This window comes from Podarcis gaigeae (genome assembly GCF_964106915.1).
Source record: "Podarcis gaigeae genome assembly, chromosome: 12".
Taxonomy (NCBI): Eukaryota; Metazoa; Chordata; class Lepidosauria; order Squamata; family Lacertidae; genus Podarcis; species Podarcis gaigeae.
Genome location: NC_139688.1, coordinates 21,327,281 through 21,352,496, shown reverse-complemented (window position 1 = coordinate 21,352,496; position 25,216 = coordinate 21,327,281). Strand labels below are relative to the sequence as shown.

At 42.0% G+C, this 25,216-nt stretch overlaps 2 protein-coding genes and 1 long non-coding RNA gene across 9 annotated transcripts in view; 2 read left to right on the top strand and 1 right to left on the bottom strand.

Annotated features, from left to right (window-relative positions):
* LOC310827927 (phthioceranic/hydroxyphthioceranic acid synthase-like) overlaps positions 1-10,961 on the top strand; it is a 28,067-nt gene extending 17,106 nt beyond the window's left edge. For both annotated transcript variants that reach the window (XM_083704492.1, XM_083704493.1), the window contains exons 4-7: positions 2,012-2,172; positions 3,691-3,894; positions 4,923-5,104; positions 5,352-10,961. In XM_083704492.1, the coding sequence (XP_083560618.1) occupies positions 2,012-2,172; positions 3,691-3,894; positions 4,923-5,104; positions 5,352-10,880 (6,076 nt within the window). In that variant the 3' untranslated portion in view covers positions 10,881-10,961. The remainder of the gene's footprint in view (positions 1-2,011; positions 2,173-3,690; positions 3,895-4,922; positions 5,105-5,351) is intronic.
* LOC310827930 (mycocerosic acid synthase-like) overlaps positions 1-25,216 on the top strand; it is a 68,481-nt gene that overhangs the window by 32,823 nt on the left and 10,442 nt on the right. For 2 of the 6 annotated variants that reach the window (XM_083704551.1, XM_083704548.1), the window contains exons 1-3: positions 18,945-19,241; positions 23,627-23,730; positions 24,689-24,842. In XM_083704551.1, coding sequence (XP_083560677.1) covers positions 23,676-23,730; positions 24,689-24,842 — 209 coding nt within the window. In that variant the 5' untranslated portion in view covers positions 18,945-19,241; positions 23,627-23,675. Of the gene's footprint in view, positions 1-18,944; positions 22,548-23,626; positions 23,731-24,138; positions 24,843-25,216 lie in introns of those variants that run through there. The other 4 variants (XM_083704552.1, XM_083704549.1, XM_083704550.1 and 1 more) reach the window with 4 other exon arrangements.
* On the bottom strand, positions 3,225-5,416 carry LOC310828121. The gene is made up of 2 exons (XR_014556695.1): positions 5,328-5,416; positions 3,225-3,598 (listed from the first exon to the last, which is right to left on the bottom strand). It is a non-coding gene; the product is annotated as an uncharacterized lncRNA (long non-coding RNA).

Below are 25,216 nucleotides of genomic sequence, written 5' to 3'. Positions count from 1 at the left end.
GGCGCTGTGGGTAAAACCTCAACGCCTAGGACTTGCCGATCGCATGGTCGGCGGTTCGAATCCCTGCGGTGGGGTGCGCTCCCGTTGCTCGGTTCCAGCGCCTGCCAACCTAGCAGTTCGAAAGCACCCCCGGGTGCAAGTAGATAAATAGGGACCGCTTACCAGCGGGAAGGTAAACGGCGTTCCGTGTGCTGCTCTGGTGCCGGTTCGCCGGAGCAGCTTCGTCATGCTGGCCATGTGACCCGGAAGTGTCTGCGGACAGTGCTGGCTCCCGGCCTCTAGAGTGAGATGAGCGCACAACCCTAGAGTCTGTCAAGACTGGCCCATACGGGCAGGGGTACCTTTACCTTTAATTTGCCTAAACGTACACATTTGGTGTATGTTAAAGAAAATAGATAATGCATTTCAAAGACACTTTTCTATGTGTGATACCAATCATTTTTTCATAGGAAGCAAAAATGGTTTTGGTGCTATAGGCTTGAAGCAGTTTTGTTTTAGCTTAATATGATTGTCCCATGGATGGTACAATTCCTGAAGAGTTCAATGGGCTTTGCTCCCAGGTTACCTGGGTATAGGATTGCAGCCTGAACTACATAACTATTTAAGTCAGTTTATTTGGAAATAGAATTTACTGCAAATCGTTTCTTAATCTAACTTACACAGTGTGTAAATTATTTTCAGAATCTGTGGCTACAGCATGTGGGTGCGTCAGATGGTGGACACTGGCTTAAAAGTAGCTTTGAAAAAGAATTGGATCATAGAAATTTGTCCATCAATGACTATTACTCAGGATAACTAAATGGAACAGCTATGGGTTTTTTGTTTTGTTTTTAATCCACAAATTTAAACTGTTTCAGTTTGTATTTTAATAGATGTGCAATTGTTTCTTGAACATCTTAACCAGAATATTTTTTATATAGCCTATTTACTCATGGAGGTTTTTATTGTATTTCCCTTAATCATATGGCAAATCCCATTTTATCTCATTTTTTGGCAATTAAAGCGTCCATTTGAACTGGGCTATCAACTTGTTTTGCTGCATCTACTTGTTTTATATATAAAACAATGTCCATAAGTTATCATCCAATTTTGAGAATAACTGCATATAAGCAGTGAACACTTGAATACTGTTTGTGAGGTAGCAGAAGAGGACTTTTGCCTTCCTACCCTGCTCATGAGCTTTTCAGAAACATCTGTCTGCCCAATATTGCAAATAGGATGCTGGACTAGATAGGCCTTGATCCTAATGGCTGCTTAACCAGTCATAGGGTGGGTGGCTTTGAAGCCAGTCGCAGCAAGCTCCTATCCCTGGGGAGCAACGCCTGAGCAAGGTGGTCGGCCATTGGGGAATTCCCACGCCGGCTGCCAGGGATATGTGGGCTTTCCCACCATCTGTTTATTTGAATTTCATTTTATTCAGTGTTTTGGTAACAGCTGAAACTAGTGTGGAATCTGAAATATTCAGGCATGTGAAACGTTATGACTAGGATCCAAAAGCTAGAAGAAAGACTCTTCCCTTTGTGGAGGGCCTGTTTCTGATTCAACAAAAGAGAGTAGTCCTAACTCTAAATAAGTCCTTTCATTTGCAAGAACTCTTGCACAATACTTTCCACTAGCGCTTTTCAAAACCTTTGAGTGCCCCTCTGTATTCAAAGCTTGTATCTTTATTTACCATGTGTTTAATATAGCCTTTTGCTAGTATAAAGGTTCAGAACAGCACCCCTACATTTTCTCCCTCTACTCATGGTACTTTGGATCCAATTCTACAAATATTTATGTCCAGTATCCTAAGCCACTATTAAGTAGTGGCTCTAAATTTTCTTCTGTTTTCATTCTACCTTCCCCAAGAACAAATCACCAAATTATTAAAGCCTTTTATTTGAAAATGATTAATGGAAATAATTTTCTAGAAGTTAAAATATTTGATTGTCTTATTAATGAATGTGCCATGAGTTGGTTGCATATTATTTTCTCCTACTTACAATGTTATTATCTGACTTCTGTTTTGTAGGTTTAATGCATTTGACAACAGGCTTTTTGGAATTAATGATGTGGAAGCTGAGCGTATGGATCCCCAGCAGAAATTACTCCTGGAATGCACATATAGAGCACTGGAAGATGCAGGAGTCCCAAGAGAAAACATAAGTGGTTCAAAAACAGGGGTTTTTGTTGGTGAGATGATAATTTGAAGCTTAAAACAGTTGCACTAATTTAGGAGCATAGACTGGAACATATAGGGCTGGTCTACATAAATCTCTTAGGTTGCAATCCTATACACACTTAAAAAGGTAAAGGTAAATGACCCATGACAGTTAAGTCCAGTCGCGAACGACTCTGGGGTTGCAGTGCTCATGTCTGCAGACAGTTTTTCTGGGCCAGGTGGCTAGCATGACAAAGCTGCTTCTGGTGAAACCAGAGCAGCGCATGGAAATGCCATTTACCTTCCCGCTGGAGCAGTACCTATTTATCTACTTGCACTTTGACGTGCTTTCAAACTGCTAGGTTGGCAGGAGCTGGGACTGAGCAATGGGAGCTTACCCTGTCGCGGGGATTCGAACCCCAACCCTAGGCTCAGTGGTTTAGACCACAGCACCACCCACATCCATGTACTTACTTGGGAGTAAATCCCATTAGCTTAGATCCTACTCAGTTATGAATAGAATTTTCCTATTGTGGTGGTATGTTAATGAAGTCTTATGAACACTTAAGGTTCATTTGCAGATCACTTAAAAACCCCCAAAAAGTGATTGATAAGGGTGAAGTAGCACCCAAATATACATCAGAACATTTGAAAAATGGGTTGAAAGTACCTATATTTATTGAACAAATGAACTTTAATTGATGTCAACAGGTAATACATGCTAATGTAATTCAGCCCACTGTTAAAGACAATTAGTATCTACTGCTGACTACACAATATTTTTGAAGAAAATGTGAAGTTTTCTAGCCAGTAAATATAACCGTGCTTAAGAGCATTACAAGCCAAAGAAAGTTTAAACTGATGTAACTCAAGAAACAAACATGTATCTATTGGTTACATGAACAACGCTGTTGATGGTGATTAATCAGTTACATGATTTGCAGTTTTAAAAAATAAAGTCTAGTGTATTAAGAGAGCTGTTGGACTTTATGATCATTAAAAGAACTTCTGTGACTATCAGCTGCTTTGAATAGAACATGTAAATATGGATTTTATAGTAAATAAAACACATAAATAATACTATGCTATAAAGCAACATTTATGCAGTATTTCCAATATTCAGTTCAAATTTGAGGAATAATATGATTTTCATATTATTAGTGATGTATGTAAAACATTCTTGTAAAACATGATCATTTGTACAGCAACCCTGTTAGGTAGGTGAACTGCATTCACATTTTATATACTGGAGACCTGCAGAGAGATTAGCAGAGAGCTAGGAAATGCAATTTATGGTGGATTTATTTTTTTTAACCCTAGTCTCACAACTCAAAGTCTATCCACTTAGCTGATCAGTACTCACAAACCTGAATAGCTGCATAGCATTCCCTTACGAAGATGACTCATTGAAAAGCCTAATCTTGTTGTGTAGATTGAAGCATGTGGTGTGTGGCAGATCTAGAGCAATAAATGCAATCAAGTTGTTCAGAATGAATACTGTACTCTCAATATACTATGCTGGTAACACGATACATCTTTGGTATTCACAGGTATGATGAATCAAGACTACAGGCTAATGAGTAGCAGAAACCCCACTGAAGCAAGCCACTACGATGGCACTGGGACAGCAATGAGCATAGCTGCTAACCGGATTTCATATACATTTAATCTGACTGGGCCATCGGTTGCCATCGACACGGCTTGCTCCTCATTTGCTTATGCTTTGCACTTTGCTTTGCATGCAATTAAACAAGGTAATGAGATCTAATAGTTTTTCATTCGTTCATATTCTTCCTTTCCTCTAAGGACCTCAAAGTGGCAAACAAGTCCCCACTCCGCGCGATATTGCCTCCCATATTTTATTCCCTATTTAGCAGCATCAGTTTCAAGGCACAGTAAAATATTGGAATATGTTTCTGGAAAGGTCTGAAGTTTGTATGTTGTGAAAGCCTCCCCCCCAAAAAAAACCCCCAGCCTTCTGAAGGCCACAGGCACTCACAAATAAGACTGACATATTTCGAAGTATAATTCTGGGATTTATCTGGGTCTTCCTTACACTATGCATATTGTGGACCAGTTATATTATGTCATGTCACACAGGGTGCATTTTGTAATTTAGGTATGTTGCCTCACAGACCATAAACTCCAGTAGGCAAGCACTGAGTAAAAGTGAGAGAGAAAAGAGCTTATAGGAATGATGTGGCTAACCGTAAGTTAGGAAAATAATTTTATATTAATTTAGTGACAAGATGTAGACATTTGCTTTACTCACACTAGAACATTTTAAAGAGAACAACAGATTTCCCCTCACAAACAATGAGAGACTTACTGTTGCGTGTTGAGACCCCGAAACCACCCCCTCATTGATGAACAAGACACAAGGGCACAGGTATTAGGTTAAATGTTATTGGGCAAATTTAGGCCACAGCGTTATTGGTTACAGAATGTGAGCTTTATTGGCTTAGGCATTGGATTGACCCGACTACATCTGACTCCTGCCCATCACACAGGGAGTCCGGTAAGGGTCAACCATGGATAGGGGGAACCCCGTCCATGCAAGCCAACTCGAGCTAACCCAGGGTTCCTGACAGGGTCTTGCCATGGCCCTAGCCCTGCCCCAGGCTTCAGACAAGATCCACACCCCTGGATTCCTTTAACAGAATGCCCTTAAGCTTGGAGGGGCAGGCAAATGTGTGTGTTTGTATACCGATGTAATCTTTTCAGAAGACTAAATACTGAGCCTTATGCTGAACAGAAATGCATTCATTATTTTACCCTACAGGAGACTGCGAAGCTGCTCTTTGTGGAGGAGTGAGCTGCATAATGGAACCACAGGTCTTCATAGCTCTTAGTAAAGCAAAGATGCTGTCTCCTGAAGGAGTCAGCAAACCCTTTTCTATAAAGGCCGATGGCTATGGAAGGGGAGAAGGTTGTGGAGTTCTTTTGCTGAAATCGTTAAAGAAGGTATGAGTATAGACACGGGATTCACAAACTCCTGACTCTTAATTCATTAAACCTAGGAATTATGTCTAATTCTATTTATAAAATAGTCATAGCTGGTAGAATGCTCACCATGTCTCATAATCTTTGTTATAAGAGAGAGAGCATATCATAAAATGTTCAACTGAGTTATATTGCACTGGCTGTGTTTGCCATCCCTATGTTTCACAACTTTAAGAAGCTTTACCTCTTTTCATCTTCTTTAAAATAGGCGCAGGAAGACTTCAGCAAAATATGGGGTGTCATCAGCGTGAGTGCAGTCAACCAGAATGGAAGATCCGTCACACCAATCACCAGACCATCTCAAGAGGAACAGGAGAAGTTGCTGCTCAGCATCTACCCAGATCGTGTTGATCCATCTGTTGTGCAATATATTGAAGCACATGGCACAGGGACACCTGCAGGAGATCCTGTTGAGGCAGAGAGCTTAGGTAATGTCATTGGTCAAAAGAGGTCTCCTAATCTGCCCCCTCTCAAGATTGGCTCCGTTAAAGGGAACATTGGGCACACAGAGTCAGCTGCTGGGGCAGCAAGCTTAATCAAAGTTCTTCTCATGATGCACCATGGGAAGATAGTCCCATCCTTGCACTTTTCAGAGAGCACCAGCAGCATAAATACAGGGAAACTGAATCTCTCCATCCCAACAACAGTGGAGAAGTGGGAGGAGCCTGGTGAATATGGCAGAGTTGCTGGGATCAACTGTTTTGGATTTGGGGGCACCAATGCCCATGTGGTTGTCAGACAGTTTAAACAAATCCAGGTTATTTCTCCAGTCCGAAGGCCTGTCGAATTATTTGTCATTTCGGCAGCTTCAGGAAATTCTCTCAAACGGGCAGTAGAAGACACAGCTAGATACCTTAATACAAGTGACTCAGTGACACTCCCAAATCTGGCCTATACATCTGCTTGTAGAAGAAGCCATATAAACTACAAGTACAGAAAAGCATTTGTGGCATCTTCACTACAGAAACTAGAGCAACAGCTTTCCCCTGCGGTTGAACTGGAAACAGCTCCGCTGAAGAAACCGCCACAATTAATTTTTGTCTTCTCTGGTAACGGTCTGGATCTGAAAGGGATACCTGAGATATTGCTAAGGACTGAGCCAGTGTTTAGAGACAAATGCAAAGAAATAGAAAGGCTGTTTCTAGAACACCTTCCCACAGGAATCCTAAAATCAAAAGAAAATGAATACAAAGATTTGTCCAGGCCTGAAGTTGCCCAGCCCTTACTCTTTACACTGCAGGTGGCCTTGGTTACACTCCTGCAACACTGGGGCATTAAGCCAATTGCTGCTGTTGGCCATTCAGTTGGCGAAGTAGCTGCTGCCCATTGTGCTGGCTTGATTTCCCTGGAAGATGCTGTCAAAGTCATCTACCACAGGAGCAGACTACAGGCTAAAGTCACTGGAGGCAGAATGCTGGTGGTTGGCAACATTCCCGTTGCAGAAGTGTCAGCAGCCCTTGGACCATATTCAGGGAAAGTCTGTGTTGCAGCATTTAACAGTCCTTTGTCTTGCACCTTATCAGGAGATGAAGCGTCTATCCACGCCATTCAGAAAGATCTGGCTGAGCACTTCAGTAAAAGAAACGTATTTCTTTATGTTTTAAATGTGCCAGCTGCATATCACAGCCAAATGATGGATCCAGTACTAACTGAGATAGCAGACAATCTATCAGAATTAAAGAAAGGGAAGCCAGAGATTGACCTAATCTCGACAGCAACAGGGAAGGCCGTTTCAGATGGTGATTTTGTTACAGGCACCTACTGGGCCAGACAGGTTCGGGATCCTGTTTTTTTTGCAGAGGCTATAACAACTGCAGCAAAAAGCAGAGATGATCCTGTATTTGTGGAAATTGGTCCCCAGCGTGCACTGAAAAGATATATAATTGAAGCATTAGGGACACAAGCTAAAGTTTTTCCTTCCTTGCACCTTGACAAAGAATATATGACACTTCTCACACTTGTTAAAGGCCTTTTTGAATTGGGAGTCAATCCAGATTGGGAGCACATCTATGCAGGATATCAGGGTGTACCAGCAGCCTACCCCAGGTATCAATTTGATCATAAGAAGCTCATGTCATTTTTAAACAGGCTCCAGCAGCCAACTCAAACCAAGCTGAACACAAACCACCTGTCAATTCATAATGTCAGCAATGGCAGTTCAGAATTCAAGTATTCCATATCTCAGACAGTGACTCCCTATTTGTACGAGCACAAGCTCAATGGTGTTGCTCTGGTTCCTGGTGCCTTTTTTGTTGAACTTGCTATGTCAGCTGTGATGGCTAGCTCAGGAAGAAAGGAGCCCTTAAGTTTGTGTCAGATGAGCATGAAGTTTGAATCGCCTTGTGTTTTAAGTGAAAATTTTCATGATTTGAAGCTAAAAGTAGTATCACAAAAGGAAACAAAAGATTTCAAAATACTGTCCTCATCTGGTGCGGTATATGCATCTGGACGGATCACATGGAACCAAGAAACCTTTCTTGAAGAAAATAACATTTCATATAGACATGTTTTTCAGCGTTGTAAATCAATTGTCAGAAAGGATGAAATATACGAAGCATTATCTCGTTTTGGATTTCAGTATGGTTCGGTATTCAAGCAGCTAAGTGATGTGTTTTATTTTGAAGAGCTGAAGGAAGCCATAACCACCATTAAGGTGAACAAGCAAACCAGGGAAGAACTGCACAAGCATTTTATTCATCCAGTGATATTAGATTGCTTTCTGCAAATGATTGGTGTGATGACCACAAAAATCAGGAACAACTGTACAGGGTTTCCTTCCAACATAGGTAGCCTTGTAATTGTCCGACCTTTGGAAGAGGAAATGATGATGTATCTGAAAACAAGTAAGTCTACTGAGAACTATTTAGAATTTTGTGGATGCTTCACAGATAAACAAGGCTCTCTTTTGGTTGAGATTAAACGTGTTGGGATCACTCTTCTGAAGAGAACGTCCAATAGTCATGATGCTTTCCTTTTTGAAAATCAGTGGAAAGAGGTAACCCCTTCCCAGATTATCCAAACCTCAGGAGATGCACCCAGAGCTGCAGTGTTTGCTGACAAAATTGGAGTTTCTCAACAGCTCAAAAAATATTTACATAAAGATTCTAGGTTTTTGATGTATGAAGACTGGGAGCGATTACTGGTGTCAGGAAGCGCAAATTCAGCTGCTCAGGACAAAATTAGGCTAGAGGTGCATGACTACAGTGATGTTTTGTTTATGTGGGGAATTCAAAGATCAAATGGAGAAAATCCTGAGAGTGTTGTTGCAAGCTTATCCAAATGTTGTGAAGCTTTCCGGCAACTTGTCGTTGCATTGAGAGAGAAGAACAGTCATGGTTCCATCAAGATAATTACATATAGAGCAACAGGCAGGACTGTAGACCACATTAACCCTGGCTTGGCTTTGTATGGGATGGTAAGATCCTGCATTCTTGAAGTTCCTGAAATCACATTTCAGATTATTGATATGGGTTCAACAAGTACAATGGACATAGCAGTTTTAGCAGATGTTTTAGTAGAATATGAAGCAGATAAATATGCTGAAGTCTGGATTAATCAGGGGAGAATTTACACTTCTGAAATTAGATGTACACAGGTTGATGACAGGTCCTATAATGATCCTTCTCAGTCTCTTCAAGAATCTGAGCTGTCAACTTTTTACACTTCTGAGCCTCATGAAGTAAGAAATCTATTTGCTGAGCCAGCTGACCACATTGAGATTTATCCTGATAATCACAATGTTGAAGTGCAAGTTGAGAAAATAAGTATCCATTCTGAAGACTATTATCCTGTTAGTGTTTCCAGCTGTAACTTTGGAAACACATTATACTGGAATTCACAGACCATTGATAAATACAGGTTCTTGGCTCTGGACTACAGTGGAACGGTGGTTGCAACAGGCAGTGATGTAAAAAAGATCAAAGTGGGAGATCATATTGTTTCATGCTACCCAGTGGCTGCATCTTCAAGAATCAGGATTCCAGAAGCAGTGTGTTTCAAAACCCAGAAATTTCCATGTTTTCTAACTGTACCCTGTGTCTCCTTCTTCAGGATAGGATGGGAAATTTTGCACCAGATGTTACCAAAGATGAAACGGAATAGATTTTTAGGCATTATTTCTGATGAACCACAGTCGGTTTTGTGTAAAGTGCTTGCTTTGTCAGCTCAGGAACTGGGCTGGAACACCTTATGTACAGCACTTGACAGCAGCCTGGAAAAAAGAGTAGCTCAATGCAACGCCCTTGTCTTTCTGCCCTTCCTAGAAAGATTACCGAAAGACATCTTAGCCCGTCTTTCACATCTTCAGGATGTTGTGGTAATCGATGGCAACCACCATTCTGAACACTTGCGATCTCTAATTGGAAGCGGTCATGAAAACTTTCAAATTCATATTCTCAGTCTTGCAACCATTTTTCAGAAATCATCGCTGAAACATTCCCACAAGCCTTTCAGTGAGTGGTTGAAATCAATGCAACGCAGGCAATTCAAGGACTTGCCTTGTTCCGTTTTTCAGCAGACAGAAAACAGTGAGAGCATAGACACGATAACATCCTACTTTACCTGTAAGGCTGTCTCATTTGCTGTACTGAAAAGCAATGGGCAGAACAGGTGTATTTCTGACATACCAGTGCATGAAGCAAAGCGGAAGATGTTTAAGCAGAATGCTGTTTACATAGTCATAGGAGGACTCACCGGGCTTGGCTATGAAACTGTTAGATTTATTGCTCAAAATGGAGGAGGATGCATCGCAATCCTTTCAAGGAGAAAGCCCAGCATTGAAAAGCAGAAGGAAATAAGTGATTTGCAGGTTCAGAACAAGTGGTGCAATATCATCAGTCTGCAGTGCAATGTGACTTTTTGGTCTGAGGTTGAGAAAGCAATCAGTTCAATCAGCAAAATCTTTCCAAAGTGTCCAATCAAAGGTGTTTTCCACAGTGCTGTGGTTTTGCATGATGGGCGCATTGAAAATATGACGCTCTCTAGCTTTGAGAAAGTTTTAAGCCCAAAGGTTGCTGGTGCCATCAATCTGCACCATGCCACTCAGGGACAGGCTCTTGATTATTTTGTATGTTATTCATCTGTTGCTTCCTTCCTTGGAAATTCATTGCAAGCAAACTATGCTGCCGCCAATTCCTTCCTGGACCTTTTCTGCCAATTCAGAAGAAACTGTGGACTGTCAGGACAATCGATCAACTGGGGTGCCTTGAATCTGGGACTACTGGACGGTAAAAATCAACTTCAAAAATTGGTGGAATCAAAGGGTATATCAATTCTGCAAGTGGATGAGATCTATGAGAATCTTAAAACAAGCTTAACTCTGAACCACCCTCAGCAAGCTGCCGTGAAGCTGAACTTCAAAACAATGCTCAACACTTACTATCGTCAAGTTCCAGCAATCAGAAGTCGCCTGCATACAATTATGATAGAACATTTTGGCAGTCAGGCTGAGCTTTTTGAACAAGCCATGTCCAAGGATTTGGCTGCACTAAAATCTGAAGACTATATCATATCATTGGTGAGTCAGCTCACTAGTACAGATCCAAGTGACATTGCAATGAATACACCCCTCTTGTCCCTTGGCATAGATTCCATGTTGGCCATGACTCTGCGCAATCTTATTTATATAGAACATAAGGTTGATATACCACTTGTGAAAATTCTTGATCCTCATAGCACAGTGCTTAGTTTAGCACTGCTTTTAGAAGAATGTTCTAAGGAACCTGGGGAACCCAAGTGATTCCTGAGGGAAAAATGAACTGTGAAGTAGAAACCTGAAATATCTTTTCCTAGCTTCAGTGTTGATTTTATCTGCATCATTTTTAAAAAATCTAATTTTTCTATTAATAGTGACCCTCAACAAGAACCATAATTTGGATTAACTAAATAGATGTAATTATAGTCTTAGTTAGTGCCAACTGCTATTTCACCACAGACACCGGTAATCATTTATATCTGCTGACAGTTAAGCTTTTCATGTGAGGACTTATCCATACTTATCTTGTGCCCCACTCTTTCCAGACACAGGTTCGTGCTTTAAAGCTCTGTCTCCAAGCATGTGTGGTTTTTGCCCTGGAGCTTTCCCTGCAAAAATCCACTCTTTAGCTCTCAGTCGGTGCAAATGTCAATTCAGGCTTTCAGTGGGTTGAAGTTTGCTCTGATTGAGTTCTAAAATGCAGGTTTTCATGGGGAAACTCCACAGCAAAAAAATAAAGGGGTGCTGGGACATGGAGCTTTAAAGTACAGCATGGAAAGAGCAGAGGAAAGGTTGATAAGCCCAGAGAGTCCTGAAACAGCTTACTCTGAACCATTTTGGGGCATTCTTGGTTTGCCCTTCCTAATGTTTTAGCATGCTTAAGACAAGTAAAGTGGTTTACGGGGATCACTTGCCCTTTATGAAAGGGTGAAGAGGCTGAGCTTGAGTTTGAACATTAAACACAGGATTTTAAAATGAATGTAAAATGTGTTTACAAGTCATTTGCTCCACTACAGTATGTTTTGTATGTTTATCTTCTCCCTTTTGAAAACTGATCAAGGAAATTCAAACAACCATTACAATACATAGCATTTTTCACTGTGATCTCACAGTTTCCAAGGGAGACACGACATAGTGCTTTGCTTCTGCCTCTCCTGGGTCTTTTAAAAAGTGAACTGAGCAAAGGGCTGGATTTGGAGTTCAGTCCTCACTGCCATTGGCTGCCTTCATTCCCAGGCCTGTATGCAGTATAATTAACATTACACTTTATATTTTGCAGAGTTTGGAGGTTAGTTAAGTACCATATTAGTTAACTTTGCATATCATGTTTAAAATTGTGAAGTACATATTCTCCCCCCCCCTATTTTTAATATGGAAGATGTTTTTACCTTCATTACTACTTTGTACTTGCATATTTTATAATTTTATGCTATACAGCGAAGTCTTTTTGCTTTATTACTACTTTGCATCAAAAATAACCATTATTACTCTTTGTGTTCAAATAAATTACATTGTTTTTAATCAGTTAATAAAGGTGTACTTGTTTTTAATCAGTTAATAAAGTGTACTTTTATGTGATTAAATGGAATGTTTATTCCTAATACAAAAGGGAGGTGTTATTTTGAGGCACCTAATCATAAGCCTGCATTTTTATCAAAGCTTATATATTGCAATCAAGGCTTGTATTTAAAAATGAGCTTAAAAAAAGGATTTTCAAATGTTTCATGCCAGGCAGAAAGAACCTTGGCAAGAGGTTTTTCTCCTAAGACAAGGGGGGCCCCATTGATTTATAGTAGAAAAACAATTCTCAAAGTCATAAAAAGGGAGAATTACATATGCTGCCCCAAGGCTGAAAAAACACAATTAAGAATGGGTAAATAAGTAAAATAATACCAATGTGCCTCCCAGTAAAATGAGCCAGATCTTCTTTCTAAGGTTGAAAGGCCAAGAGCAGTGAAAACGGCAACTGGCTTGGCTAGAAGAAAAGAGAGCATTTTTGGGAAATTTTCTAAAGCTGTTTCTTTCTTAAACTGAGAGAGTTAAAAAAGGCAATAAATGTTGGGAAGAGCTAATGGGAGAAGCATCTAGCTGGCTGGGAAAGGAGGGGGAAAGGGGGGAGGTGTACACTGAAGAGGTTTATTTTAAAAGCTGTGTTTTTTTACTGAGTTCCTTTTTACTTTACAAAGGCTTTATTCTTTTAAAAGGCTACCTATGATAAATGAATGAAATATATTAGCTTAAATATATTGGCTTAAATGTAATTATGCAAAGGATTTAAGGAATGCTAGATTCTTATTTCATATGGTTGTAAGAGTTGTATTTATCCTGAAATTAAGTCAGCCACCAGTCTAGCCCCCCTGCTAGACAGAAGACGCCATCCAAGCACTCTTGATATATAGTTGTCAGGCATTTGTTTAGAAACCTTAAATGAAGGAAATCTTTCAATGTTGATGTGAACTCAAGATCCTTGACATCTGTTGAACATAAAAATGTAAGATTAAACATTTGTTTTAGAAGGCAATAGGGCAAGGAGGGCAAGAGGTGAGCTGGTAATTAAGATTCCATGTAAGATATATTATTACTTATTTGTCATATATATAGCTCTTTGTCTCCCTTATAAGGGCAAGGAAGTGGGTGTATCTTTTGTGGGTGTATCTTTTGTGATTGGTTCTAGCAAACAGCCAATAGGAATATTCAACCAGGCTGATTGGACAGAGGCAGCCACAGGAGGAGCAAAGGGGGCTGGATTAAGGGAATATAAGTGCTGGCCAGGATGGCAAGAGGCCAGGCCAGAGCTTGGTAACCATATACCACTGTGCCTCTCATTTATTTGTCTGACAAATAAATTATTATTTTAATTTCTCTATTGCTGCGTTGAATATTTCATTCCAGCTAAGCGTTAACCACAAGCAGAGGTGCTACAATTTCAGATTTTTGTTGAAGGGGGACAAGACACTCAGAATGTTTTAAAGATTCTTTGTAGGTATATTTAATATTACTTTAGTAAGAATTATTGCATTACAATATTTTTTTTTTCAGCTGATACATATAGATTCTTATACATGTGAGTGTACAAGGAAGAAATTTATGTTTAGTGCTGATCAGGGATGGGAAACCTGCAGCTCTTCCGCTATTGCTGGACTCCAATTCTTATCTGCTCCAGCCAGCAGGGTCAATGGTCAGGGCTGATGGGAGTTGAAGCTCAGCAATGCCAGGGTGGGAACCAGCTCCCCATCCTTGCTGTAGGACTTGGGAGCTGACCATGGCCCTAGTGGGGATTCCTTCTGCATCTCAGTCAGGGTACTCATTCCTGAGGGTAGCTCATACACTGAAGCCTCTTAACACTGAGTATGTCCGTTCCATTACAGTGGATTTGATAATGGCTTACCAAGTTTGTAACATGCCCTGAGTCCTCCTTTATAATAGAGAAAGGCAGCCCAGAAATGGAAGAAGTCACATTGTGTCATTGATACCCCAAATGTGGGTGGAATAAGGCCTACTTACTGAGGACAGAGTGCAGCAGGGCTTATTCTAAACTACCCCCCCCCCACTGCAATAGTAGTTCCCCCTCCTCAAACTTTTAGTAAACGAAAGGAAGGGGTGGACAAATGAAAATTATCAGTAAAATAAAGGAAGAAATGGACTGCAAGGCTGAGGAAATCATTGGTGGCAAGGAAAAGATAGGTACATAAAAGAAGAATTCATTGGATGCCAAGATACAGGTTTGGGGCAAGTTCTCTTTGGTTCACTCATGTGCACAACTGCACAAAAAAATATTTCACACTCTTCCTCTTTTTCTTCTACACAGCATAAAATGTGTTTAGCTGCATGTTACAATAAATCATGCATAAGTTACAGCACACAGATGACTTGATCATGGCCAGATCAATGTTTTCTAAGGCATGTTCTGGTAGATGTCTAATTAAGGCCCAGCCAACCAGTCATTTCTTGTAAAATGGCTTGAAAACATGTAAACAATATGAATATACAGATAGACTGTTCTTTCAGATTTGAAAATACTTTCAGATTTGAAAATAAGGGATCAGCAACCTTGAAAATAAGGGATCAGCAGCCTCACCTGTCCCGGGGACAGACTACGGGATATCTAACAATCCGGGATAGCAGCGGGAAACGGCGCTGGAATAAGGGAATTTCCCGCAAAAAAAGGGAAGGTTGACAGCTATGGGTAGGACTGACATTTTTTGTTCCACTGAGCATCATAGGAGAGGTATGTTAGTGAACATTGGCCTTATTAGTTAACTTTTATGTGCACAGAAATTGACCCCTAAATGCTGAATAAAAACACCCCAGACACTGAATAAAAACAACAGAGGATGTGCAATGCCTATGTACTCTGTTCTTGATGTTACCAGAGAGGTCTGTGCAGCTGCATAAGTTGTTTATCTCCTTTTTTGCTCTAAACCCATATCTCATCACATATTGTTCTAATTAATTTCTTAATTTTCTGACACCCTGAGTAAAGAATTACTTTAAAGTGTCAGTACTATTTGTAAACTGATAGGTTTATGGTACATATGCAACCAAAAAGTCCCAAGTTGTCAGAAAAGTACTTTTATACAAAGCTAGTAAATGCATATTAATAATGGTAAATGCAACAACAGAAACAACGAAAGGGGGGTGCACTGTGGCCAACAGAAAATACCTGTATACAAACCTGACACTTAGATTTGCATGGACAGGCGGAGTCCCCCAAACCCTGGGCGGCCCCCGTGTGGAATAACGACTCAAGACAACGTGCTATGGGATTAAAATTGGCCACAACTTTATTATGTTTCAGATGAGTGTAGACCTTGGCTCAGGCATTGGGCATTTATCCCTCCCAGTCCCCCACCGGGGATCTGGGGAACATCAGGGTTATCCAGAGTGGGGGGGGGGATAGGCTGGCTCTGGAGAACATATGTTCAAGCAGAGGTAACCCACCCCCATTACGCCGCCATCGCAGGGGAGAGCAATGACATCTAGGCGTACAGCCAAAGCCTCCCCTCAAAACAACCCCTTTAACGGGGAACCCTGGGATCACCGCCGCAAAGAGAAGCGGGCCATGGGTCACCACTACACGCCCACCCCCATTTAGGGAAGATAGACTAAAGGATTCCGCCCAAGGCCTGATACTGCCAAAGTTGTGACGTTTTGCTACAGGAAAGGCAACCTGCCAATGCAGGATAATTCCTTTCCAGCCCTTCAACAGCGACCTTGCCGTAGCAGCGCCCGCGTACCTGTGGAGAAAAGGCTAACCTGCAAAAGAAGCCTTAACTGAGGGTGGGTCGGGTGGGAGAAGCTCTGGAGCCCACTGACAATTCCCAGATAAGATCCTCCCCCTATTGTGTGGGCAGGTGGTCCCTCCCCCTACCTGGCCTGATCCCCTTGGCAACGCAGCTGGCTGAGGTAGGCGGAGAACTCAAGGTATCCCACCTGGGGAAGGTGAAGCCAAGCCCATGCTAATGGTGCCGCATAGGGTCCAGGGGGCTGCGCACAACCACGCAAAGGGCGCCCCCCATTTAATGTGGGGAGCATTCATTCTGACAACAAGCAGAGACTGAAATGGAACCGATAGGTTTCTTTGTGCTGTTCCAAGAGACTGAGGCTATGTACACATTAGTGGCTTAGACTCATAGAGTTATAGAGCTGAAAGGGCTCTTAGGGTCATCTAGTCCAACCCCCTGCAATGCAGGAATCTCAACTAAAGCATCCATAACAGATGGCCACCCAACCATAAAAGTTTGCCATACCACCGCTGCATTTCAAGTCACAGTTGCATGTTTCTGTGCACACCAGAGATGGAACAGAGATGTCTTTATCCAATGTGCATTACCTGTTGGGTCTCCCCATGTCTGCAACCCCTCCCCCTCACCACTTCTAATCATGAAGTTGTCATCTGCACATGCACAACGTTGGTCTCAAATGCGCACACCTCAGCTTAACTGCAAAGTGAATATGGCATTTTAACTAGGTGGAAGCTGGTTTGAGGGAAAGCAGACCAAACTACAAAAGTGGCTGGGTGGGGTGGGGGGAAGGAGGTGGCCTGTGTGTTTTTCTGTGCTTGTATTGAAGGAAGGTGAGGACAGGTGACCTCACCTAGGCCCGAAGTCACCCCCCCACCAAAGCAGGCTCAAAGCTTCTCAGAGCTTTTCAAAATCATTTTTCTCAGCAGCTAAAAGGCATTAGCTAAGCATCAGAAACATTCAGTTTGCTGTAACTAAAAAGATTGCAACAAAAGGTAGGGAACACAGTCCATTGTTTCTCAGGCCTTTCTCATGCCTTCTGGCCTTGCTAAAGAACCACATTGCAACTTACTTTCTGTCCGGGAACCATGCCGGAACAAGAGATTGAAACATATCTGAACACTCTGAAACCCCTTTCCTGGGAAGGGTGCCAAGAGTCCCAATAGTCCCAAGACAGCTTTCTGTTCATGCTCAGAGGACTCCTGGGGGAGGAGAAAGGAGGAGGGAACTGGAAAGGGGTATATATGCTTGTGCACATGACTGTGAACTTCGTGCATGCTTTTTGTGACTTATCACACTTGCTCCTTCTACCAGTTCATGGATGGTAGAAATAAAAGCCTTTTCTCCGAAACTATTCCTTGAGTGTCTGTTGACTCCCACTTCCCTTTCCCAGGTGCAATATTTTTCCTACCCGAGGACAAAGCCTCATAAGGCTACAGTATGAATTGATGTTTGTGGGGCAGAATGGATGAATAGACTGGGAGTCGCAGGGAGGAGGGTGGGGCAGGGAGAGGGAGGGAGAACAAGCAGGGGCGGAGGAAGGGGGTGCGACGGGGGCGGGTCGGCCCAGGTGTCACCACTGAGGGGGTGACAAAATGCCGGGCGGCACTCAGCGCAGGGCCTGCAGTGCACCTGAGCCACACGTCTCCTGGGAGTGACACAGTGGCTTCATCAGTGCTGCCCCAAACAGTCCGCCCACCAACTCCCCCTCAGCTGTAGGGTGGCTGAGTGGGAGGAGGCAGGCAGACTCCTTGGAGGCCCCGCAGGCGACTGTCCCCGCCCCCATGGGTGACTGGCCCCACCCTGCGGTCACAAGCGCTGCCCCAGGCGCCCAATCGGCTTCCTCCACCGCTGAGAGCAAGCATGAGGAGGGAAATAGAAATGGATAGCTGCTGACTGCGGTGGGGGGGGGGAGTCCCCCCACCAGGGGCGAAACTAGGCTTTATTTGACCCAGATCAAAGACCCAGCTGGGCACCCCCCATGCGCTTTTGTGCGCACACACACACACACACACACACACACACAGGCCAGAAGCCTCAATTGTGTCCCTCTGGAGACTTCGCCTGGGGCAAACAACCTGGATAGTCCCCCCTGTAGCTACAGCTCTGCCCACCACCACCACTTTGCCCCAAGGGATGCAGCCCTCAACCCACAAAAAGTTGATTACTTCTTATTTTAAAAACACACAGGGACGTGACTGGCAATTATGCATTTAGCATCATATCTAGTTTGACACTGAGGAATGCTTTTGGTTGGTAAGGGGACTGGTCAGGGTGGAGATGGCATGTACAGTGGTACCTCGGGTTACATACGCTTCAGGTTACAGATGCTTCAGGTTACAGGCTCCGCTAACCCAGAAATAGTACCTCGGGTTAAGAACTTTGCTCCAGGATGAGAACAGAAATCGTGCTCCAGCAGCGCGGCGGCAGGGGGAGGCCCTATTAGCTAAAGTGATGCTTCAGGTTAAGAACAGTTTCAGGTTAAGAACAGACCTCTGGAATGAATTAAGTACTTAACCCGAGGTACCACTGTACTGACAGCTGGCTCTCTTTCTGTAGCTCCCTTAACATATATGAGTTGCAGCAACTGACCAGTAAAACCAATCTCTGCTTATTACAATATGAGACACTTATAATTATGATAGTATTATCCACTGTGCTAAAAAAGTAAGATTTATCTTGCCTAGGATCTCATTGGGGGACGCAGGTGGCGCTGTGGGTTAAAGCCTCAGCGCCTAGGACTTGCCGATCGAAAGGTCGGCGGTTCGAATCCCTGCGGCGGGGTGCGCTCCCGCTGCTCGGTCCCAGCGCCTGCCAACCTAGCAGTTCGAAAGCACCTCCGGGTGCAAGTAGATAAATAGGGACCGCTTACCAGCGGGAAGGTAAACGGCGTTTCCGTGTGCGGCTCTGGCTCGTCAGAGCAGCGATGTCACGCTGGCCACGTGACCCGGAAGTGTCTCCAGACAGCGCTGGCCCCTGGCCTCTTAAGTGAGATGGGCGCACAACCCCAGAGTCTGTTAAGACTGGCCAGTACGGGCAGGGGTACCTTTACCTTTACCTTAGGATCTCATTATTCATTTGGTCTGAGGCTGTTGCTTCTGCCACGACAATTTTATCTTTCTAAATCTTATTCATGTTTCATTAGCTTCTGCGATCTCTGACTGTTGAAAGACAGTGTACAAAACCACGTGCTGTTTACTTGCCAATTAAGCATGATGCCTGTTCTGGTATAACCAGACAGCCTAGCCTGAATGCGTCTAGAAAAGATGAAGAACAACTAAGGACTTTTGTACGGAGACTAAGGACTGGGGATTCCTTGACAGTGTAACTGATAACTGATCCTTATAAAGAGCACATGGAACCTGGGAAATCCATGCCTAAGGTAGGTGTTATTAAACAGAGGAAGTATTGGTTGCAGAAACAAACAAAATGGAGTAGTGCATAAAAAAAGAAGCATGGGCTTTATATATATGTGCTTGTGTTTGTTGTTGGTATATCTTAAATATGTAAACTGAATATGTAAACTGAATGCTTCCAAGTTGTTCTATATACTACTATTGTACATTATGTGTATGTCTTTCAAGCTTTTTGTTTATGTGAGTATCCGCTTATAAAGTTTGGTGTGTATATGTGTGTGTGTGTGTGTGTGTGCGTGTGTAATGTAGATTGAACAATTCAGCCTTTTCTCCTTGGAAAAGATAACATTCTGTTCTGTAGCTGATTAATTTGAACGTAACTTTTATTGACAATGTTTTGGAGAAATGGGAACCCAGGACCAGTTTGCCCCCTTCACACATAGGTGGTGTATATATCTCTAATGCATGCACACCTGAAGTTATCTGAAATAATAAAGTAATTGAGCAGTTAATATTTTACTTGTGTGTTGCTAACTGCTTATAGAAACTTACAGAATGTGCTTTATTTACACCTACAAAGTTATTCAGCTGCTTTTTTTCAATGTGCCCAGGATGTTTTTATTGAAAATGGTTCAGTATTAGTTTTTCCATAATAAGATCTTCTTTTCATTTTATAGGGAGGCATAACAATTGTTTCATAATTTCCATAAAGATATTGGGCATGATCCAGCCAAACTGAGTACCGGCACCTTTTTTTTCTTTAATAAAAGCACTGGTCTTAATGCTATATGATATACTTAGGATAAATATGCATATTTGCAGGCATATGTGTCCCAGAGAACATGAGCAAGTGGAATTACCCCTTAGCTGAAGCATGTTACTTCAGGAATTTCAAAGCCTAGTGCCTTTACGTATTTATAGGTGCCAGGTGAAAACATTCCTCTTCACCCCGGCCTTTTGAACTGTGTGGGGCCAGAGCGCCAGCTCCTTGGGGCCAAGACACTGGGGGGGGGCTGATCTTTTTTTTAAGGAGCTGGGCCCCCTCACTGGTCAGATGACTTTCTCAATCCGAAAAAGGTGAGAGGTGGGGGTATTGCTTTGTTTGTTATTACATTATGTACTTTTGAGTTTCTATATTGTAAACTGCTCTGTGATCCTTGTAGGTATATACATTTAATCAATAAATCAAGAAGTAGGTATATACAGTTAATCAATAAATTATTCCGCACTTTCCAGTGCAATTGCCCATCAATCCCCTTATCCCAAAATTCTACCTTTTCTGGTGTGTGTTGGGGAGTGTTTTTGTTGTGCAAGAGCACCCTATCAACTTTAATTGTGCAGCCTGAATTTTTTGGTATGTGACTGAAGCCTATCCAGAAATAGCAAATCTGGAATAACCCCTGGTACAGTTTTACAAAACTTTCCAGAGGCATCTGGTTAGCCGCAGTCGGAAACAAAATGCTGGTGTGCAAACAGGAGAGCTTCTGTGCTCTTCTGAAAACATATTATTTGTGTGGGAGCTGGGAGGATCCTCAGGTTCATTACGCTGTGACTACATTGTTAGTCATCAGTTAAAGGAAGAGACTCTGTGCATTCCATCTCAAAGGGAGGATGCCTCAGTCCCCTGCTCTTGCCGTAGCAGAACTGCTGCATTCCTAAACTGTTGGTAGCTGTTTCTGCAAACTGGTTCCGATAATCATCTCACACCTTAATGTACTGATACTCAATTACGATTTGTCATGAAAGAAAAATTGTCCTGGAGAGTAAGGAATTAAAATTGTTGTTTTAAATGTCAATAGCACAATGCAGAAATAGACCAGGTTGAAATTTCTGGAAAGGGCAAAGTATAGGCGCTTACACAACAATTGCTTAACATTAACATAAACAGCCTGTTGCAAACAATGCAAGTGTGAAATACTTCACAGAAGGATGGGATGTGAGTGGGATATTTTTATTTTTATTGGACTTTCTTCGATAGCTCCTAATAAAAGAGAAAAGCTCATTTTACACAGGAAGATATTTCGTAAGGAGTAAAGTGAGTGCAGCTGCTCAATTTATATACAGTGGTACCTCGGGTTACATATGCCTCAGGTTACATAGGCTTCAGGTTACAGACTCCAATAACCCAGAAATAGTGCTTCGGGTTAAGAACTTTGCTTCAGGATGAGAACAGAAATTGTGCTCCGGTGGCGCAGCAGCAGCAGGAGGCCCCATTAGCTAAAGTGGTGCTTCAGGTTAAGAACAGTTTCAGGTTAAGAACGGACCTCCGGAACGAATTAAGTACTTAACCCGAGGTACCACTGTATCTAGGCCAGCCAAAACAGGATGTTTATAAACAGAAGCTGGAAAGAATTGGGGAGAAAACTCAAAAAGCTGGAGGCTTACTCCGTCTTATAAGAAGAAGTATGAAATCTAACCCCATAAAGACCAGATGACTACATTCCTCCCCAAATGTAGCTTTCTGCCCTTCAAATAATTGTCTCACTTGATGACAACCTTTGTCCACAACAGGATTCTCCTTTGCTGTGAAGACTTAGACATCTCTGGCTTCCTGTTTATTAAAAATTCATCCTGATTTGTTTGAAGGGAGATTATACATTGGCTTTTCATTAAGCTTCCATTGTGATTTGTTTGCAGGGAATAAATAAATGAGGATGGATCCTGGGGTGGGAAGCATATCAGTACAGTGGTACCTTGGTTCTCAAACTTAATCCGTCCCAGAAGTCCATTCCAAAACCAAAGTGTTACAAAACCAAGGCGTGCTTTCCCATAGAAAGTAAGGCAAAATGGATTAATCTGTTCCAGACTTTTAAAAACAACCCCTAAAACAGAAATTTAACATGAATTTCACTATCTAACAATACAATTGATCCATAAAATGAAAGCAATAATCAACGTACTGTACTATAAAATAAATAAGTTTTGTAGATGATAAAAATTTTAAGAAAAAATCTTACCTTCACTGATTGTCATTGTTTGAATGTGTATGTGTGTATGTTATCCATTTCTGCACTCACTCACTCACTCACTCACTCAATCAGTAGCTGAACTGGGGTCCACATGGTCACAAAAACAAATTAATCAAAAAAGCCTCATAAACAAAAACGCAAAAGAAATAGCAAAAACAAAAGTACCAAATTTAATCTGTTCCGGAAGTCCATTTGACTTCTCAAATCTTCAAAAACCAAGGCGCAGCTTCTGATAGGTGAAGGCCCCCAGAAACAATAGCCGACAGCCACATTGGACGTTCAGCTTCCAAAAAACACTTACTTCCGGGTTTTTCGGCATTTGGGAACCAAGGCGTTTGAGCACCAAGGTGTTTGAGAACTAAGGTGCCTCTGTAATAGAAACATTTTATTTTATTTTTAAAAGGTTAGATGTTATGTGAGAGGTGCCAGGTTGCCCCCCAAGATTGGGGTTTGTGTGTCAGTGTGTGTTGCACCAGTCTCCCTCAACATTTGGGGGGGCGCTGGGCGCCTTCAAACAAATATTGAGGGGGCTGAAGACACCGAAACCCCCTAGAATTGGCATACCTGTAGCACGTCAAGTGTAAGCTACCTCACGCTCTCTAGAGCGCTTTCCCCATTACAGTGGTACCTCAGGTTAAGTACTTAATTCGTTCCGGAGGTCCGTTCTTAACCTGAAACTGTTCTTAACTTGAAGCACCACTTTAGCTAATGGGGCCTCCTGCTGCTGCTGAGCCGCCAGAGCACAATTTCTGTTCTTATCCTGAAGCAAAGTTCTTAACTTGAACCACTATTTCTGGGTTAGCAGAGACTGTAACCTGAAGCGTATGTAACCCTAGGTACTACTGTATACTCCATATTAAAAAGAGGTAAGAGGGATTTATTGTTTCGCCGCCCTGAGAAGTGTAGCGGCGTGAGGGGAATAAGGGTCTCTCGGCAAGCACTACTGACAGGATCCTTTGGGGGATGCTATGACTGTTTAATGGGGCAAGATTCTGCTTTAAATGTAAAGTGGAAGGTGGGGCCTTGGAATTCCCCTCAGTACTCACAGTCTGCCCCTCAGGAGAGTCTTAAGTCTCAAAACATTGACTTCCTCTTCAGCAGCCAACTCATGTCTGCGTATTAATCTTTATGGAACTGCCTACTTTTGTTACACAGGATTTGGTCCCTTCATCTGTGCTTGGTTGCCCAGGTGACCTGTAGGTTGCCACCTGCTGTTCTGTTTGTTTATTGCAATAGGATCACATCTGATTGGTACTGTATAGATATATAGTACACGTACACACACACACATTTATGAACTGATCTGCTCTTCATCGAAGAATATTACTCTGCGGTCATCACAAAGGGTTGCTTATATTTCAAGGAGTAGGCACCAATTAAAAATAAATACAACTCTTTTCCACAGGACGGAAAAATAAATACTTACAACTTCTTTTCCACAGGACGATTGCCTTCTTCAGTAACCAACGCAAGTAGAAAAATAAAATATAGATGGCGTCTGAGAATGAAATAGCTATTGTGGGTATAGGATGCAACTTTCCTGGAGGTAAGTCTTTGGATGGGGGAGTGATATAAGAAAGTTATCCATGTTTCTTGCACTCTTTTTATTGTTCTATGGCATAAAGCTTTCTCGTGATTTAAAGTAAGAGTAAACTAAGAATTCAGCACTAGTTATTGAGAGATACCAATACAGTACCTCGGGTTACATATACTTCAGGTATGGTACTTCGGGTTACATACACTTCAGGTAACATACGCTTCAGGTTACACACTCCGCTAACCCAGAAATAGTGCTTCAGGTTAAGAACTTTGCTTCAGGATAAGAACAGAAATCGTGCTCCGGCAGTGCAGCAGCAGCAGCAGAAGGCCCCATTAGCTAAAGTGGTGCTTCAGGTTAAGAACAGTTTCAGGTTAAGAACGGACTCCGGAACGACTTAAGTACTTAACCTGCTAGAAATATTTTTAATATGTCCCTGTCATGAACATGGAGAAGTGAATGTCTGTGATATTATGATGTCCACTGGAAATTCAGGTTTGTTACAAGACAAATCTTGGAATTTTGCATCTCATCAATACTCTTTAAATGTATGATCTAACTTCCACAACAAGCAGAATAGCACATATCAATTTAATTATGTATTTTGGCTTCCTGAACTTGGAATATGCTAACCTAAACCTTATGCCTTCACAACTAGATGGCTCTCATCTGCGAGATGCCATCCAAACAAATATGATAGCAGCTAAATGCAATTTTCATAGGAACATCATGCAGAAAAATTACAGACAGTATGATGAGATTGTGTGATTTAGGAAAAGGTCCAATTTTCTATGAAATTTGAAATTTTGTAGCACTTGAAATGCAAATTTAATTTGTATCGCATTTTGAAAGTTGGATTTCTCATGTAAGTTCAGATAAACTGAACAAGACAGGTTTGACATTTTGAAAACGGAAACAGTATATTTTAATACATCTAAAAATGTATATTTAAATTTTAATGCAACAGGTGAAGGAATTGACAGTTTCTGGAAAGTGTTAGAGAATGGCAGAAACTGCACTACAGAAATACCTCCAGAAAGATTTAACATTAGAGAGTGGTATGATCCAGGTGACGACAAACCAGGTAAAATACGTACAACTCGTGCTGCTCTTCTTGATGAGTAAGTCATATATTTTGCTAATAAATCCTTCAGACTTTCTAAACTTGCAGATGTCCCCCTTGAAATGACTCGCTGATGTAATACAGTGGTACCTCGGGTTACATACACTTCAGGTTACATAAGCTTCAGGTTACAGTCTCTGCTAACCCAGAAAGAACTTTGCTTCAGGATGAGAACAGAAATCGTGCTCCAGCGGCGCGGCAGTGGCAGCGGGAGGCCCCATTAGCTAAAGTGGTGCTTCAGGTTAAGAACAGTTTCCGGTTAAGAATTGACCTCCGGAACGAATTAAGTACTTAACCCGAGGTACCACTGTATGTGTTATTATATGAACCTTTCAAAATATCTCTTAAAATTAACGAGCAATCTCAAAGTGC